The 18,000-nt window shown below is 46.4% G+C and overlaps 1 protein-coding gene across 1 annotated transcript in view; it reads left to right on the forward strand.

Moving 5' to 3' along the window:
- Window positions 1-15,537, forward strand: part of ATP6V0A2 (ATPase, H+ transporting, lysosomal V0 subunit a2) — a 57,262-nt gene extending 41,725 nt beyond the window's left edge. The window contains exons 15-20 of the mRNA XM_015419300.1: window positions 1,216-1,429; window positions 4,338-4,457; window positions 6,291-6,410; window positions 9,539-9,656; window positions 14,323-14,494; window positions 14,910-15,537. Of these exons, the coding sequence (XP_015274786.1) occupies window positions 1,216-1,429; window positions 4,338-4,457; window positions 6,291-6,410; window positions 9,539-9,656; window positions 14,323-14,494; window positions 14,910-15,009 (844 nt within the window). The 3' untranslated portion in view covers window positions 15,010-15,537. The remainder of the gene's footprint in view (window positions 1-1,215; window positions 1,430-4,337; window positions 4,458-6,290; window positions 6,411-9,538; window positions 9,657-14,322; window positions 14,495-14,909) is intronic.
- Window positions 15,538-18,000: the final 2,463 nt, after the last annotated feature.

The raw sequence follows: 18,000 nt of genomic DNA on the forward strand, positions 1-18,000 counted from the left end.
CTAGGCACGGAATTAGCAGCACTTTTGGGAGGAATGTTTGTGATGGACAGCTGCTCCTATGGTTAATAGGTTGGCCTTGCTCCCATTGGAATGGTGTGGAAGTGGCATTTTTTTAAATAAAAATTGTTATTTATAGTCGACCTTTTTTACAGAGACTCAGGGTGGATCACACATAGTGAGTCAGGACAGTCAACAGAATGGGACATTCAATAGCCAATGCCTTAGGACAGGGGCGCCAAACTCATTTGTTACGAGGGCCGGGTCTGACATAAATGAGACCTTGTTGGTCCAGGCCACGTGTGTCATAAAATGTAATGCCAGATAGCGGAGATATAAACTTTATAAAGGACACAAACACAAAGGTTTTTTTTTTACTTAAAATAAGAACATGCTTCAAACAGTAGCACTCTTGCAATATTTTGTTTATTTAACAGTGTCAGAGATCTGACACCTCTGGCTCTGAATTATTGCATCAAAATGTCTGTGCTGTTGCAATCTTGAGTATGATGTTCAGGTGTGTATCTGTGAGCTACAAACCTACGATGATGCAGCAGCAGCCAAACTGGAAGAAGAAGCAGAAGACAGCCAGTTCCACTGCGGGCCTGATAGAAGCCCTCCGGGGGCCTGATCTGGCCCCCGGGCCGCATGTTTGACACCCCTGCATTAGGATGTTAGAAGGCTGGAACCAGCAAAAAGAACTGAAGCCTAGCATAAGTTCTTCACCACATTAAGCGGTACAGAAATTACATGAATAGGTTCCTACTTACAGTAGCCTAGACACAGCAGTAGAGACCAGTACCATCATTTATCCAAGTAGCAATCCATTTTGTACCATCGAACCCGAATTAACCCGTGCAAAAAAAGCCTTTTTGAATACCTCAGCTTTGCACAGGTTGTGGAAAGCCAGGAGGCTGGGAGCTTTCCCAGCCATCCCACAGGGCTGGAGCCACAACGGAGAAACCACGTGGATGGGCAGCTGCTGGTTTTGTCAATTTGAAGGCTGGTGCCTCCAGATGTCTCTGCTGGCATGAGCCAAGTTGTTGTGGTAGATCAGAGAGAGAGAGAGGCCGTCCCGCCATTAGGAGGGGGCCAAGGCCGTGAAGGGCTTTGTATGTGATAGCCGGTACCTTAAATTAGTAAATGCGTGGAATGGATTTCTGCTTTGGCTAAAGCAAAAAAGCCTTCAAACTTTTCCTTTCTTTCCCCCCCAATCAGGTACTTCAAGCAGAAGTACAATATCTATTTGGTTTTCATCCCTCAACTGCTGTTCCTGCTGTCCATCTTTGGGTACCTTGGATTTCTGATCGTCTTCAAATGGCTGGCTTGTACCGCCAGCGACCCGGAGCCCGCTCCAAGCATTCTGATCCACTTCATTAACATGTTCTTGTTTCCCGCCCACGAAGAAAAGCACCTTTTTTTCCAAGGACAGGTTGGTAACCGTTACGGTCTGAAAGACGACGTTCTCGGACAGAGTTCCTTCCTTTTGCCCATCTCGGTCCTTATCGTTCACCTTATCGTTCAGGATTTCCCAAAGTGGAAAGTGCAGCGCTTTGGCTTCATTTCAGCGGGAGAATTAAACGAGTGCTGAGGTCTCTCCTCTTAAAAGGGTCTAATTTTGGCTGGATCGTACCCCAAAGCTCTGGTTGTTGGTGGTGGAAAATGCCGTCAGTTTGCAGCTCACTTATGGCGACCCTGTAGTATTTCCCAGACAAGACGTGAACAGAGGTGAACTTTGCCTGCCTCTGCATAGCGACCCCCGGACCTCCTCGGCAGTCTCCCATCCAAGTCCTAGCCAGGGCCGACCCCGCTTAGCTTCCAAGATCTGACGAGATCGGGCTAGCCTGGGCCATCCAGCTGAAGGTGACCTCTGGTTGCATCTGTTCTTTCACAACATCTGGCTAGACATTTGAGAAGAGGAGGAGGAGGAGGAGTTTGGATTTATACCCCGCCCTTCATGTGGAGTCCCAGAGCGGCTTACAAACTCCTTTCCCTCCCCCTCCCCACGACAGACACCCTGTGAGGTGGGCGGGGCTGAGAGAGCTCTGACAGAAACTGCTCTTTCAAGAACAGCTCTTATCAGAACTTCTGACTGACCCAAGGTCACACCAGCAGCCGCAAGTGGAGGAGTGGGGGATCAAACCCGGTTCTCCCAGATTAGAGTCCACGCACTTAACCACCACACCAAACTATTAGCAAACTAGCACGTAAAGTAGAGCAGATGGCAGTGACTCTTCCCGTGATGAAGCCATCACTCCTCTGCAGTCCGAGGAGCTGGCCCTCGACGAGACAGTCTCTCCCTGGGAGGTTGGCACTTGCTTCAGACTCGCTGTTCCAAATGACTGTTGAATTCTGGGAAGAGGTGAATGAGCGCCTTAATCTGGTGCCAGGAGAAGTAGAAGATGGTCTTTGGAAGTAGTGGGATTAGAGACTCATCCCAGCTGCTTGGTCTTCCGAGGATGGAACAGCATGCCTGGATCCAGAAAAGGCCGGCGTTCCATAGGTGGGAAGCTAAGGCCAAGGCAGGCGTGGGCGCTTGGTGGGACAGTAGGAAGGAACTTCTTGCACAAGGCTGATATTTGTGGCGGCAGAGAGTGAGAAATGAAGTGGGGACGAAGCACTCATTCATACAGCACTGCTTGGGGTTACCAGATGTCCTCTTTTTTGGTATCTCTCCTCTTCTGGGTTCTTTTTAAAAAACTGATGGAAATGTCCTCTTTTTGGGTTGGAAGTTTAGAAATATTCCTAGTTAGTAGGGTTGCCAAGTCTTGGTTGGAAAACACCTGGAGACTTTTGGGGGTGGATCCGGGAGAGGGCGGGGTTTGGGGAGGGGAGGGGCCTCAGCATGGCCCAATGCCACAGAGTCCACCCTCCAAAGCAGCCATTTTCTCCAGGGGAGCTGATCTCTGTCAGCCGGAGATCAGTTGTAAAAGCGGGAGATCCCCAGGCCCCACCTGGAGGCTGTAGCAACCCGAGCTGCAATGTTAGGAGAGTCTAGTAACAAATAAACGTATACTGCAAGAAACTTTTATAAATTAATGTGTTCTATTTGTAATTATCATACTATAAATTGCACAGTGTGCTATTATTACATCCTTATCAGGTACATGTATTTAATTCATTCAGTTTAACAACTACGAGTCAGTTTCGCATCAATATTTTAAAAAGTCAAGCCCCAGCGGGAGTTTCCGGAATTGCCAGCCTGCTTCTACTTGCACGAAGTCTTCCAAAGGGGGGGAGGGGAAGCTTTCAATTGTGTTCTGTTGATGCTTATTGCTGGTCCTACAAAAGACACATTGTGCAGCTAAGGTTCATGGACGGAGTGCTCCTGCCATTCTCAAAGACTGCAAGGCTGGCAGCCCTGCTAGTTAGTAGCGATTCTCACAGCTTAAATAGTAGGGGTGCTTAAAATGAGATTTGTCGTAGGGGTCGCTTGTTTAAAGTAGTCAGCCGGGAAAGACGTCCTCTTTCTTGCTTTTCAAAATACAGTAAATCCAGTAGTGCTCCAGTCAGCTTCATGTTTATTCCATGTATTAAGAGAATAGTTACAAGAATGGGCACAGTAATAAGACCAATGAAAAAAGGAAAAAGAACTGTGACAATTTAGCGCTTGGTAATATATTCATAAATCATAATATACAATAACAGAAAATAAGTAATATATATCGTGAATGTAGACGGTGGTCTCCGGAATGGTGTGCCGTTTCGACAATGATCTTCTTCTGAACGAGGGTGTGTACAAAAACTGTCTTCATTCAGCAATTATAGCCCATTGAAGAACATAGCTGTAAGCATAGCCTCATCATGATGAAGTGAATCAGCAGTGTATTTCCAATACATCACCAAGAGAAATGAATAGTTGAAAGACAGTTTTTGTACACACCCTCGTTCAGAAGAAGATCATTGTCGAAACGGCACACCATTCCGGAGACCACCGTCTACGTTCACTATATATATTACTTATTTTCTGTTATTGTATATTATGATTTATGAATATATTACCAAGCGCTAAATTGTCACAGTTCTTTTTCTTTTTTTCATTATTCCATGTATTGAAACAGCAAAGTCAGGATAATCAGGCTAATACGTTAGCCAGTTATGCAGGGTCCCTGTTCTGCTAAGAATCCACACATGTCTAAAAAAACTGTGTATCTTGAGATGACTGTGTGCCGATATATTTTAATTCCACCCATTGGGTCTAGGGAGGAAAAGCAGAGGGGACACCTCCCTAATGAACATGTCCTTTTTTTGGGGGGGGGAAGGGGGGGATTGTATCGTTTGCAGGAAACGAATGGTAAAAGTTTTTCTTTCATTTCCCCCTTCCTGCCTTTCTGGAACAGCTGATTGTACAGAGACTTCTACTCGCCATTGCCATGCTTTCCGTTCCTGTGCTGCTTTTTGGAAAACCGCTTTATTTATACTGGTTGAACCACGGACGCAAAGGATTTGGGCCATACAGAGTACGTATCGGAACGAAACGAGCAGTAGCAGTTGGGTCCCGGGTTGGCTGGAAATCTCCTTTAAAAACCAGCGCTTACGTTCCTTGGCCAAATTCTGCAGTCACCAGTCAACAGGCAGAAACAGATCACCTTTAAAAGGAAAGACACCACAGCTTGAAGCCTCAGTAGCCTTGCAGGATGGTTCTGTAAGCCGGAAATCAGGTATTACTGCATAGTAATACGTTTTTTCAGCGATCGTTGAGGCAGGCGCAAAGCGTCCGTAGACACAGTTTGTCCCAAGAGGGCTGTACTCACCACATAGGCAAACTGATTTGGACGGATATACAGCCTTCCAAAATGAATTGAGCCTAGGAACAGTTGGTCCTTCCTGTGGCCAGGAGCCACATGCTCTGCAGGGTGGCATTTGGCTGGCGTTTGTGACGGTCAAGGCACCACAGCCCTCCCACTTCGCCATCTGGCTGTGCAGCTTGCTGATTGGCCGTCCCTCAAGGCAATCATTATGTATTCCAGTATATTTCTTTCTAAACTGCATTGGACCTACTCTTGAGAGCAAAGGAAGTTCATGAATACTTGATCACAAACTCATATGCTCAGGTTTTTAAAATTTATAGATACGTCTTGTCATAAAGTTGTTATTTTAAAGATGCTTGGAGACCAATGCTCCCTCTAAGCTGTGAGTCCTGTGAGCAAAAATTCTACTTTCTGAGCTATGGTCATTAAAGTTGTGAGCGAGCGATCTGGCTACGGCATAAATTAGTTTGCTCTGGAGCCATCCTTCCTAAGCTAAGACAAAAAAAGTGTGAGCCAAAGGCTAAAAAACTTTGAGCTAGCTCACACTAACTCAGCTTAGAGGGAACACTGTTGGAGACTCATGCAGAAAGGGCATCATTGCCTCCTCTGGGGGAGGGGCCCTACTCCTGCATATTTTAAGACCAAACCTTTAGAGGTATGAGAGGAGCAATTTTTAATTCACAAGCTAAAGCATCTCCTGCCCATCTGATGTTTGAGAGACGCCAACGTTAGCACACAGGTATAAGAGCTGGAGAGTTTGAACAAATTGTGCTTTGTATATCATATATAAGTTTTTGATTGGGCTGCAGTGGCTCAAGTGGTTAAGATGCGGAACTGCAGACTGGAAAGTTGGTAGTTCAGCAGTTCGAGACCCGAGTGCCGCATGACGGAGTGAGCTCCCGTCTCTGGCCCCTGCCAACCTAGCAGTTTGAAAGCAAGAAATTGCAAGTAGATAAATAGGTACCGCTTCGGTGGGAAGGTAACAGCGTTCCGTGCGCCTTGGCGTCTAGTCATGCCAGCCGCATGACCACGGAAACGTCTTTGGACAGCGCTGGTTCTTCAGCTTAGAAACGGAAATGATCACCGCATCCCTAGAGTCGGATTCAACTGGCTTTCGAGCAAGGGAAAGCTTTACCTTTACCTATATTCCTTAGGGGGAAGACCATGTGCTACATTTTCCCCTTATCCTTCCTGTGAGGGCAGCACATGTGATTCTTTCTGTTTTATCTCACAGCATGCCCTGTCTTCGAGTACCCGGCTGAACGTCACCCGGTGAGCTCTGTGACTTGAGCAGGGATTTGAGCTTAGGTTTATTAGCCCTAACCGGGCACTAACCACCGTACATTCTTGTATCACGAGTGCATCGTACTCGGGAGCATTTCCACGCTGGGTTGATTGCGTCTTAGTGCCCACTGCGATCTACCTTCACACAGCCCTCGTGAGAGGCTAAGTTTTGCAGTGCAAGCCAAGATAAACAGAGCAACGACTTGACTGCCACTTACCAGACACTTAAGGGTCATTTCTTAACCTTCTGCCCTCCAGAACGGTTACCAGTTAGTTCGAAAAGAAAGCGAAGAAGAGCTGTCTCTGTTGAGGACTCACGATATTGAAGAGGGAGCCAGCTCTTTGGACAACAGGCACAAAAAGGAGGAGAAGGAGGAGGTAAGGGCAGGGAAGGGTAGCATTTGTTTTTGCTGCAGCTGCCTGTAGTTTGAATGGACGTCAAAGGAGTCGTATTGTAAAGGTTGTTTCAGAGGGTGGCATGTTAGTCTGCAACTCTTGGTGAGCTGGATGGTGCAATCGTTGGATGGATTCATGGTGGGTTGAAAAATTGTACCCAATGAGTGCTCGTAAATGGCTCTGCATCTACATGGAGTGCGTCTACTCCTGCAGTGCGATATGACTGGGAAGAAAGCTAAGGCAATCTCAGGATGCATTAACAGAAGCTAAGGATGCATTGACAGAAGCATTGTGTCTAGATCAAGGGAGGTGGTAGTTCTGCTCTATTCTGCTGTGGTCAGGCCTCACCTGGAGTACTGTGTCCAGTTTGGGGCACCACATTATAGGAAGGATGTTGACAAGCTCGAGCGTGTCCAGAAGAGGGCAACCAGGATGGTGAGAGGGTTGGAATCCAAGTCTTATGAGGAAAGGCTGAAAGAGTTGGGTATGTTTAGCCTGGGAAAGAGAAGGCTTAGAGGGGACATGATTGCAGTCTTCAAATATTTGAAGGGTTGTCATGTAGAAGATGGAGCAGATCTATTCTCTCTTGTTCCGGATTGCAAGACTAGATCTAATGGGTGGAAATTACACGGGAGTTGATACGGCTGAATATCAGGAGAAACTTCCAAACTGTAATAGTGGTTGAGCAGTGGAACAGACTGCCTCGGGAGGGGGTGGATGCTCCTTCACTGGGCCTTTTCAAGCTGAGGCTGGACGACCATCTTTTGGGTATGTTGTAGGGCTATCTTTCGGCTATGCTCCTGCAGAGTGCAGGGGGTTGGTCTAGATGACCTGCAAGATCCCTTCCAACTCTTAACATTCTATGATTCTGTGAATTCTACGGTGTGACTTGTTAAACGTGTTGGATTCTCTGGACTAGGTACTGCCAGGGAACATGGAAAAATAGCAGAGGGCTCAAAGGCTTAAACACAGCAGAGCTTGGGGCTTGGGGTGGCAACAGACTTACAAAGTCACACGGAGTCAGCAGTCAGTTCTAAAACTAATAAGTAACATTTATTAAAGGAGATACATGCTTGAGAGTGCAAGTAAGAGATAGATATAGATGACCTATTCTAACTAGCTAGGTGATATTGGATCCTGGATGCATGTCCAGCCTCCAGGGTGCGAGATGGAGATCAAGCACCTTCTTTTGTGTCCGTGCGAGAGAGAAGAGAGTGAGAGAGCGGAAGCAGAGGGAGTTGCCCCTAAGAGTAGCATCCTACTTCAAAGGAAAGGATCAGGTAGCAGGAAGTAAAGGATGCTCTGTGTGTCCTGACCTCTCTATCTATGTAAACTCTTTGCTGCCATCTTCTCAAGTCTGAGGCAGGAGACAGCGCCCAAGTCCTCCACTTCTAACAAAACTCTGGACTAAATGAATCATCACTGTGATCTGGCAGGACAGCTCTTAAATTCTCAGTCGACCTGAATGCACAGTCTTTTCCCTGTGTATCCTCACTCTCGTTTTCCTTTCCTTTGTCCAGTAAAAGCTCTATAATGCAATGCCTTGAGCAGTGTAACCAGGGGTCCTTTCGTAGAAAAAGAGGTGCAGGAGCTCATTAGCATAACTCATTAGCATAACTCATTTGCATATGCCCCACACCCCCGACATCACCGGAAGTGTGTCAGAAGGCAACACCCACCACTCAGGCTCCACTGGACTGTTTTGGATTGCTAGCTATTTGTGGGGGGGTCCTTGCAGAGGAGGGAGAGCTTGTACCTGAATAAAACTTGGTCTTAAAGGTGCCACTGGACTGTTTTGGGCCGGGGGGAGCTCTGCAACCTACCTGGCTGCTTCTTGCTCTGACTGAGGGCTGCTGGGAGCAGGGGGTGGGGCTTGTTGCATGTGCCCGCCCCCTGGCTCTTTACTGCCGGAACTCCGCTCCTGTGCGCTCTTGCAGAAAATGACCCCTGCAAGCAAGTGATAATACCAAGAGCATCGGGTCCTAGAATTGCACCATCCAGCCCACCAAGAGGTGTGTCAGGCTCCACTGGACTGTTTTGGATTGCTAGCTGTGGGGGGGAGGGGAACGGGCAGATCTGCCCTCACAGAGGAGGGAGAGCTGGTACCTAAAGAAAGAGGGAGAGAAGGGAATAAGGAGGGAAAGGGAGAGAAGGAAAGAAGGAGGGCTGCTTCTCGTGGCCCAGGGCTGCTGGGAGCAGGGGGCGGGGCTTGTCGCATGTGCCCGCCCGCTAGGCTCTTTACTGCTGGAGCTCCGTTCCTGTGCGCTCCTGCAGGAAATGACCCCTGAGTGTAACCATCTGAAATTTCATTTATAATCTCTCTCTATTTCTCAGAAGACAAAAAGATTAAAAATTTTATGCAACATCCAAGGTTATATCGGGATTTTGATCTGAGAGTAGGTGATCGGAGACTAGGAAGGGGACCACCCTGCTTGGATTAAAGCCATTGAAATTCACCAGCTGCAGTAGAATAAACTGGCAGATTAGAGGATAAGAGGGCATTCCAATAAAATATGTGGTTGAATCTGTTTTACCCAAGGGAGCAAGAGCAAATCCTCTCAGAGTAGGGAAGATGGACAAAGCAGCCTCTCATAACCACTGTTGAATGGGCGTTGGTTCTAGCAAGAGTAAAAGCCCTAAATAGACCAGGTGAGGTCAGATGATAAGCATAGGAGGGAAGAGAATCAGGGGGAAATATTTTTTTTAAAAAACCCTGTGAAGAACAAAGTTGTTGAGCATGAAGAACAGAACTCTTCTAATCCATCTGCCTGATCTGTTTTTCTAAATTGTAATTGCTGCTTCAGCAAGCCCAGCTCCTTGATGGATTCAGTGGTAAGGCCAATAGCCGACGATTTCTTGTCCATGATCCTAAGCCCTGATGGTTTGGTTTTGTTGCTGTAGAAAACGATTTTGTGTCGTTGCTGTATAAAACGGCATGGAGGGTATGAAGTCTCATCTGACGAAGAGAGCTGTGTTTCTCGAAAGCTTATGCTACAATCAAGTGTGTTAGTCTAAAAGGGGCTGCTGGGCTTTTTACTACTTTGCAGCAACAGACTAACACGGCTAACACCTCCGGATCGATGCTCACTTAACACATTACCTTGTTTTAGTTTATCTTTATAGATGTGTTCATGGATCAAGCTATCCATACCATCGAGTACTGTCTAGGCTGCGTCTCCAACACTGCTTCGTATCTCAGGCTCTGGGCTCTCAGTCTGGCACACGCTCGTAAGTATCCCCCCCATAAGACCGTGAGCTTTGTTTGGGGGTGGGTGGAGTCTTTTAAGCAGGGCTATTTTGGGGCAGGAACGCACAGGAACGGAGTTCCGGCTGGCTCCCCAGTTGGCCACGCCCAGCAGGAACTCATTAGTATAACAGGCCACACCCAACAGCAGAAACTCATTAGGACTGGCTACATTAGGGGTGTGTGGCCTAACATGCAAAGGAGTTCCTGCTACAAAAAAGCCCCTGGGTTTTGACAACAAACAAGGTAAACAGAATAAGAAGCAAAAGGTGGGTGTGAGTGGATGACCACACTTCTGGTAACATGGGGGCGCGGCCTAATGTGCTAATGAGCTGTGCTGTCAGGGGTGTGGCCTAATATGCTAGTGAGTTTCTGCTGTTGGGTGTGGCCTAATATGCTAATGAGTTCCTGCTGGGCTTTTTCTACAAAAAGAGCCCTGACTTTTAAGAAACATTTTCTGCCGATTGTCGAATGCACAAAGTAATCTAAGACTTACTCTGTTCGAAAGCACCAGCCTCCTTCCGCATTGACTGCTGTGGAAATGAGTGGTTTCACCCTTTACTTACAGCAGTGCACATGTGGTTGAGGAAGGGAGCATTCCTTCCATTTTATACCGTCCCTCAATATTCTTTATCGAACAGAGGTCCATCGGTGGCTATTAGCCACAGGGTATAGATGGGGAGGAGCTGCGGTGGCTCAAGTGGTTAAGACGCTGAACTGCAGGCTGTGGAAGGTCGGGTAGTTCAGCTGTTCGAGACCCGAGTGTGCTGCATGACGGAGTGAGCTCCCGTCTCTAGTTCCAGCTCCTGCCAACCTAGCAGTTTGAAAGCAAGAAATTGCAAGTAGATAAATAGGGACCACTTCGGTGGGAAGGTAACAGCGTTCCATGCGCCTTGGTGTTTAGTCATGCCGGCCACATGACCACAGAAACGTCTACGGGCAGCGCTGGCTCTTCGGCTTTGAAACGGAGATGAGCACCGCAACCCTAGAGTCGGATTCGACTGGCTTTCGAGCAAGGGAACCTTTACCTTTTTATAGATGGGAACTCTCGGTCTGGGGCAAGTGATGCTCTGGATTCTTGGGGGGGGGGCAAGAGTGGGAGGGCTTCTAGTGTCCTGGCCACACTGCTGGACCTCCTGATGGCACCTGGTGTTTTTGGCCACTGTGTGACACAGAGTGTTGGACTAGATGGGCCATTGGCCTGACCCAACATTGGCTTCTCTTATGTTCTTATATTTATCCACTAATATTTATTAATGTTCTCTATAGTCCACCTTTCATACTGGGACTCAAGGTAGATTACACGGAATAAGTCAGTACAATCAACCGGGTGGGACATCCAAACTTACGTAACTAAATTTTATTTATTTATTTATTTATTTATTTTGGGTTTCTCTCTGCCCTCCCCGCGAACGGGCTCAGGGCGGCTTACATTTAAAGGCACTGTGTGCCAGAGTACATAAAACCTATAAAACCAGATAAAATAAGATAAAACAACCATATCATTACAATTAAAGTGCTCAACATAGAAATGATCTTCCAATCACATTGAAGATGGCATCCTGTAGATGGACACAAGTCCCAGTTCAGCCGTATCTGTCTCGTACGTTACTGTGGCTCGATCTCCATATGGGCCAACTGACTACCCCGGTGTTACTAACAATAATAGTTGGTGGTAGTGGTGGGCAGCTCCTAACTAAAAGCCCGGCGGAAGAGCTCTGTCTTGCAGGCCCTGTGGAACTGTACAAGGTCCCGCAGGGCCCTGATCTCCTCTGGGAGCTCATTCCACCAGGTAGGAGCCGCCACCGAAAAGGCCCTAGCCCTGGTAGTGGTGAGCCTGGCCTCTTTGGGGGCCTGGAATCACTAGCCGGTGTTGTGCCCCAGACCGTAGTGCTCTCTGGGGTATGTGTGGGGAAAGGCAGTCCCTCAGGTATCATTTCCCTTTCCTGGAACCTGCCAACGATTTTCAGAAGGTGGGCAGGGCCAGTTGGGGCTTTTGCCAGCGAGGTTTCTGACTGGCCACTGGAGATTGGCTGTGCCAGTTTTTTAAAAAATGTTGCTGTGGCATCAGCTGCCACCACTGCCCACGGATCGTCACTGTGTGACTGAAGGTAGGCAGCCGTTTTGTGGCTTGGCTCCTACTCCTGCTGCAGCCACTTTGTTGCTGCGCCTGCCATGCTGTGTTATTATTCCAAAGGGGCCTGCGGGCTCAACAAGCTTAGGGACCCATGAGCCAGAGAGCTTCTTTCCCCAATTTTTCATTAAAGGCACAGGCACTTTTCTGGACCAAAAGCCATGGCCACCCAATGCAAAACTTTAGGAAGAGGGTGAGGCGTACTCATTTTAAAATAAGGAGAGATTGACAGGTTTGGTCAGTGGAGTCTTATCAAATTTATTGGCCAATCAGAGACTCGCTTAGGGAGATGTGAAGGCCTGGAAAAAAAACGGAAAAATTCGGAAAAAAACCATTTTTTTCCTGAAGCCTTTTTTTGTTTTTTTCCGAAAAATTGGAAAAATTGAAAAAAGAAAATAAATTGACTATGGAACGTTTTATTTTAACATGATGGATAAAATATTTTAAGACAAGGTGTTCAAATATTTTCCAAATCATTTCTAATATATATATATATGGTATCAGATTGATGTAATTTCCGTGCACTGAGGACAAGCAAGTCCTAGTTTACAAACTGAACTCTCCAATGCAAGAACAAGATGCATTTCTTCCTTTAGGAGGTGCGATTGTCACGAGAAAAGAAAAAGGTTTCAGTTTTGTTTTTGCATGTGGGCGGGTATTCTGTTTGTAATAACTGTCTGGATACACTATATTTTTAATATGCTAGTTGTGATAATTTCATGCCAAGTAAAAATGTCCATAGTCATATTTTATGTTCCTAAAGTAACAGAATGACTTTCAATCTAGAAAAGACAAAAGAAATGCTAATGTAGCATTTTTTTCAATTTTTCCGAAAATTTCCATTTCCCCCCGGAAAAAACTGGGAAAAAAACGTTTTTTTCCCAAGCTTCAAAATTTCTGGAAATTTTACATCTCTAAGCGGGACCCACTGCCCAGTGTCCAGTTATAGCAGTGGAAAGTGTGGGATGCAAAGTCAGTGGGGATGGTTTTGCTTTGCCATGCTTTGTTGCCCAGGCATGACGTTTCCCCGACTTTTGCTGTGCTGTCTTATATGCACCAGGGGCAGAGTTGCCAACCTCCGGGTGGTAGCTGGAAATCTCCAGGAATTCCAGCTGGCCTCCAGGCTATAAAGCTCAATCCCCCCGAAGAAAATGTGTGTGTTGGAAGGCGGACGCGGCGGCCCTGTGCCCTGCTGGGGTCCCTCCCCTCCCCAAACCCTGCCTGCCCCAGGCTCCACCCCCCAAATCTCCAGGAATTTCCAGGGCCTAGAGGCGGCCATCCTAAATAGGGCAGTTCACAAAACCAAAATAGGACCCACGGCAAGTAGGAAATACCAAAGATCAGCAAATACCGTGCTACAGACGATTACAAAGTATCTCAAGTAATTTGTTTTGTTTAAGCCCCCCCTTTAAGAGGGAGGACTCCTTTAAGTCTATTTTGAATTAGTGCCAAATACTAGCATAACATTTCTTGGGTAAGGACCGTTCACTTTCTTGAGTCTCTGTTCATCATGAGACTGCTAGTATTGTAACCTGTTCTGTTTTCGCTGCCTTTTATGTTAGTATTTGGCAATCTTGTGCTTGGAAATATCTGTTGAACTCCCCGAGGAAGACCCTGAAACGGGAGGATATCTGGACCTCAGTTGGAGGAAGAATGAGCACTCATTCAAAATGGACTTAAAGGAGTCCTCCCTCTTAAAACATTTGTACAATTAAGGAGGACGGGTATTAATAAAGGGGTTGTGCAGTATCTTCTGTGATATATAAAAAAGACGATACTTAGATGTTTGGATATATGATGTTAATGTTTATATGATAATTAATATAACGGTGTATAATTTATAAGAAATATAGAAAAAACAATATAAAAGCCGAAAAAAATATTACTTGAGATACTTTGTAATCATCTGTATTTGCTGATTTTTGGTACACCCTAAATAGGGGACAGATGGGAAGTTGTTCTTTATTATGATGACCCGTGATCCTGGTTGCTTCATAAGAACATAAGAGACGCCAATGTTGGATCAGGCCAAAGGCCCATCCAGTCCAACACTCTGTCACACAGTGGCCAAAAATACCAGTGCCATCAGGAGGTCCACCAGTGGGGCCAGGACATTAGAAGCCCTCCCACTGTTGACCCCCCCCCCAAGCACCAAGAAGACAGAGCATCACTTGCCCCAGAGTCCCTATCTATACCTTGTGACTAATAGCCACTGATGGACCTCTGCTCCATCAGTTTTAGCTTCATTTCTTTCTTTCCCAGCTTCATCCCCCGTTAGACTCCCTGAGAGGCGCTCCCCTCCCCCATTTTGCCCTGTTGAAGAATTCTGAAGAGTGCGAAAGCTTGCATGCTGTGCTGGGTTGTTTTGATTGGTATGACATGGCTTTGGCTTTTGAATTTTTTTTAAAAAATACGATAATACACCATGTGCTTCCATAGCATAAAAACTAACGACAAAGCAGACGGACTGCTTAACATTCACTAAAGTGAGTATTCTGAACCCTTTCCCTCCCCAGAGTTATCCGAAGTGCTGTGGGCCATGGTCCTGCGGATCGGCCTTCGCGTGGATGCCTCTTACGGGATCCTCACCCTGGTCCCCCTTTCAGCCATCTTTATGGTTTTAACAATATTCATCCTTTTAGTCATGGAGGGTCTTTCAGCCTTTCTACATGCGATTCGACTTCACTGGTATGTATTTCTTTGTGTTTTTATAATCATTAAAAAAAAGGGGGTGGCTTGTGACAAAAACGTTTGGGGTCTTTCATGCAATCTCTTAAAAAGAAAAACGATTAATGTTTTGTAATAAAAATACTCTTTCTGCAGCAAATTAAAAAAAGGTTGTTTGAAACATTTCCGCATGGTGTAGATTCTGTTCGTTTATTTCATTGACACCCTTCTTTTCTTCCCAGTGAGGGCCCAAAGCAAGTTACAGTATTCTCCTCTCGTCCATTTGAAGTTTATTGCAGAATGGCTTGTACTAATAATCTTATTTGTACTAAATAAGATTTAGTCTGTTTGCATTGTAGTTTTGGCGGAGAAAGGGTGTGCACGGATGATTCCCTTGATTTCTAATGTGTCTTTTTTTATTTTGTCTTCTTTACAGGGTGGAGTTTCAGAACAAGTTCTATAAAGGTGAAGGATACAAGTTCACACCTTTCTCTTTTCAAGGCATTTCTTTACATTTTAATAAAGAGATTACATAGTTGGTGTGCTGCAGGCACTAAGTCTGTGGTCTGTAAAAACAATCATGTCCCTGGGTGTCATCCTTGTACAGCTCACTGTAGAAAAGCGCATCTCCCCCTTCGATTGCCTTATAATTCAGCCAAATACCTTTGTAATATGAATATACCTCCTTCACTTGAATTTTGCAAGTACGGGACCTCTTGTAAGTGGGCACAAAATATTAACTTATTCTCCTCCCCCTCCCCACGAGCATGCGCAAATTACCTTTGAAACATCTAACTCTAAGCCTCCAATTTCTGCTCCTAAAAATACTATAGGGAGTGGCTTAGTGTCTTGAACAAACCCTTTCTTTCCCTTATCAGTACCACTAACATTACTGCACCTTTGTGCGAGTTCATAGCGAAGCAAATCCGGAAGCAGTTAAGAAACAAGTCGTGTACGTTTTCAGTGTTTTTTCTAGGGGATTGCTAAGACTTTTTGTTACACCATCTTAGAAATTGGGAAGATTTTTTTTTCCTGTTCAGCTTTCCCTCTGGTCCGAACAAGAATTCATTTGACACTGCACATTTTCAACACTGAAAAATGGGGAAGCTGCCCTGTGTTCTGTATTCCTTGAAGAGCTTGAAAATTCTGGCCCTGGTTCTCTTTCGGGAGATGTCTGTTTGCTAGCATGTAGTAAAATATCTGTTCCAGGACCACGACCTGCGATTCTCTTACAGAGTGTTAAAAGATTTCAGTCAAAGTCCTGGTAGTAATTTTAGATGCCTGCTTAGCTGTCAATCATTTTCTTGAAATGAAGCAGAGGCTTCAGTGTCCCCCCTCCCCCCTCCAGTATTGCAGCTTAGATTTCTAGTACCTTGTTTGCTGAATTCAAACAGCAAGACTACTTGAATTAGAATAGGTTTTCTTAAGACAACAATTACACGCTCCTTTTGTACACACCATTCCACCAACGTATTTGCAAAGTTGAGTTCTGGTTTTTAATTTGTGTGTCGACATGGCAGCCGATTTGGTTGCGTACGAGACGTGTCTATGCTTATCAAAGATAAGGACCTTTTAAGGGTGTGGTTTTTTTTAAAGTATCAACTAAAACAGAGGTATTTTGCCATAAACAATTTTATGTAAGCGCCAACGGAATAACTTTAATCCTGTTTCTTTTGTACTCATCTTAAATAAAAGCGAACTCCTTACTTGAGAACAAATACGCTGGCATGTTCCGTTATATCTCATAATGAAGTCTGTTTGCTCTCTCGTGGTGACGATGTAACGCACCAGAGACTCAGTATGGGGGCACATGGGAGAGGGTTGTAGGGGAATGGATGATGAAAGGATGAAGGAGAATGAGTTGCAAGGACTTTTGGGGAAGAAGAGGGGGTAATGATCATGACAAGCAATAATAGAGCAAATTGAAAAGGAAGGGGCTGTGGCTCAGTGGCAGAACCATCTGCTTGGCACGCAGAAGGTCCCAGGCAGGGGTCATTAGCATATGCCACACCCCCTGACATCAGGGGCCCGGCAGTGGACCTGCAAGGCCGGAGGAAGTGCGAGGAAGCCCCGCCAAGGCCCTCCCTGGCTCCAGGCAGGCAGGGGTGGGGAGAGGCGGGGAGGAAGCAACTTACCCTCCCTCTTCTCCTGCCTCCTCCTGGTTGAATGAGGGCCGGAAGCGGGGCGGCCGGAAGCAGGGGCAGGGCTTCGCCATGTGCCCCGCCCCTCACCCGGGGGAACTGCGTTCCCCCGCGATCCCCCCCGAAATGACTTCTGGTCCCAGGTTCCATCCCCAGCATCTCCAGTTAAAAGATCAGGCAGGAGGTGATGTGAAAGACCTCAGCCTGAGATCCTGGAGAGAGCTGCTGCCAGCCTGAGTAGACAATACTGACCTTGATGAACCAAGGGTCTGATCCCAGTATAAGGCAGTTTTCGTGTGGAGGTGCTGAAGGGCCATATGCTGTGAGATGTCAGGGTGAGATTGTTCCCCGGGCTGTATTATGCCTTTGGCAAGTGTCAGACTCCTTTCGAAGTTGCGGGTGCTTGGAAGGAACCATCTCTTGCTGTAACCCACTTAATATGTGTGGCAGATTGTGTGCCCCCCCCAGCAATATTCCAGAATACTGGAGATGAATGAGACCTTTCCCACTCCTGCTTACAACCAGAGTTTTAATGTGAGAGCACAGGAGTGTGGGAGAGAGGGAGACGGACAGACAGTGTTCAGGATAACCAGAGCCAGTTCGGAGTGAAGGTTAGAGTGGGGGGGGGGAAAGTGGAAGAATGTGGCTAAATTTTGTGCAAAGGCCTCAGCGTCTCTTCAGAATGCAAGGAGCTGCTGGGCCCTGAAATGTGTGGAGGCCTTGTGAGCATCCCACAGGGAGTGCTTTTCACGCATCTGTTTAACAGGAGAAGGGCCACATGACTCAGTGACAGAGCATCCACTCTTTGTGTGAAAGATGAAGTACTTTACTCTTCAATAAACATGGAGCAGAGGTCCATCAGTGGCTATTAGCCACAAGGTATAGATAGGAACTCTCGGGCTGGGGCAAGGGATACTCAGTGTTCTTGGTGCTTGGGGGGGGGGCAACAGTGGGAGGGGGCTCCTACTGTCCTGGCCCCACTGCTGGATCTCTTGATGGCACCTGGAATTTTGGCCACTGTGTGACACAGAGTGTTGGACTGGATGGGCCATTGCCTGAACCAACATTGGCTTCTCTGATGTTCTTATGTTAAACAGTTTAATATATATAAGAAAAAATCTCCTGTTCAGTTCCTTGCATCTCCAGGGAATAGGATCAAGTAGTTGGTGACATAAAAGAACTTGGCCTGAGACCCTTTGGAGCCATTGCCAGCCAAAGTAAACTTGATTGACTCCGATAGACCTGAGGGTCTGACTCATAAGGCAGTTCCATGTGTTTAACTGGAATTTCAAAGCATGCATTTCACACTTTCTGTAGCTGACCTCCAGAATAGATTGTTAACATTAGGACTCAGCCATGGCATATCTGGGGGAGGAGTGAAGGAGA

This window comes from Gekko japonicus, unplaced genomic scaffold (genome assembly GCF_001447785.1).
Source record: "Gekko japonicus isolate JY-2015 unplaced genomic scaffold, Gekko_japonicus_V1.1 scaffold181, whole genome shotgun sequence".
Taxonomy (NCBI): domain Eukaryota; kingdom Metazoa; phylum Chordata; class Lepidosauria; order Squamata; family Gekkonidae; genus Gekko; species Gekko japonicus.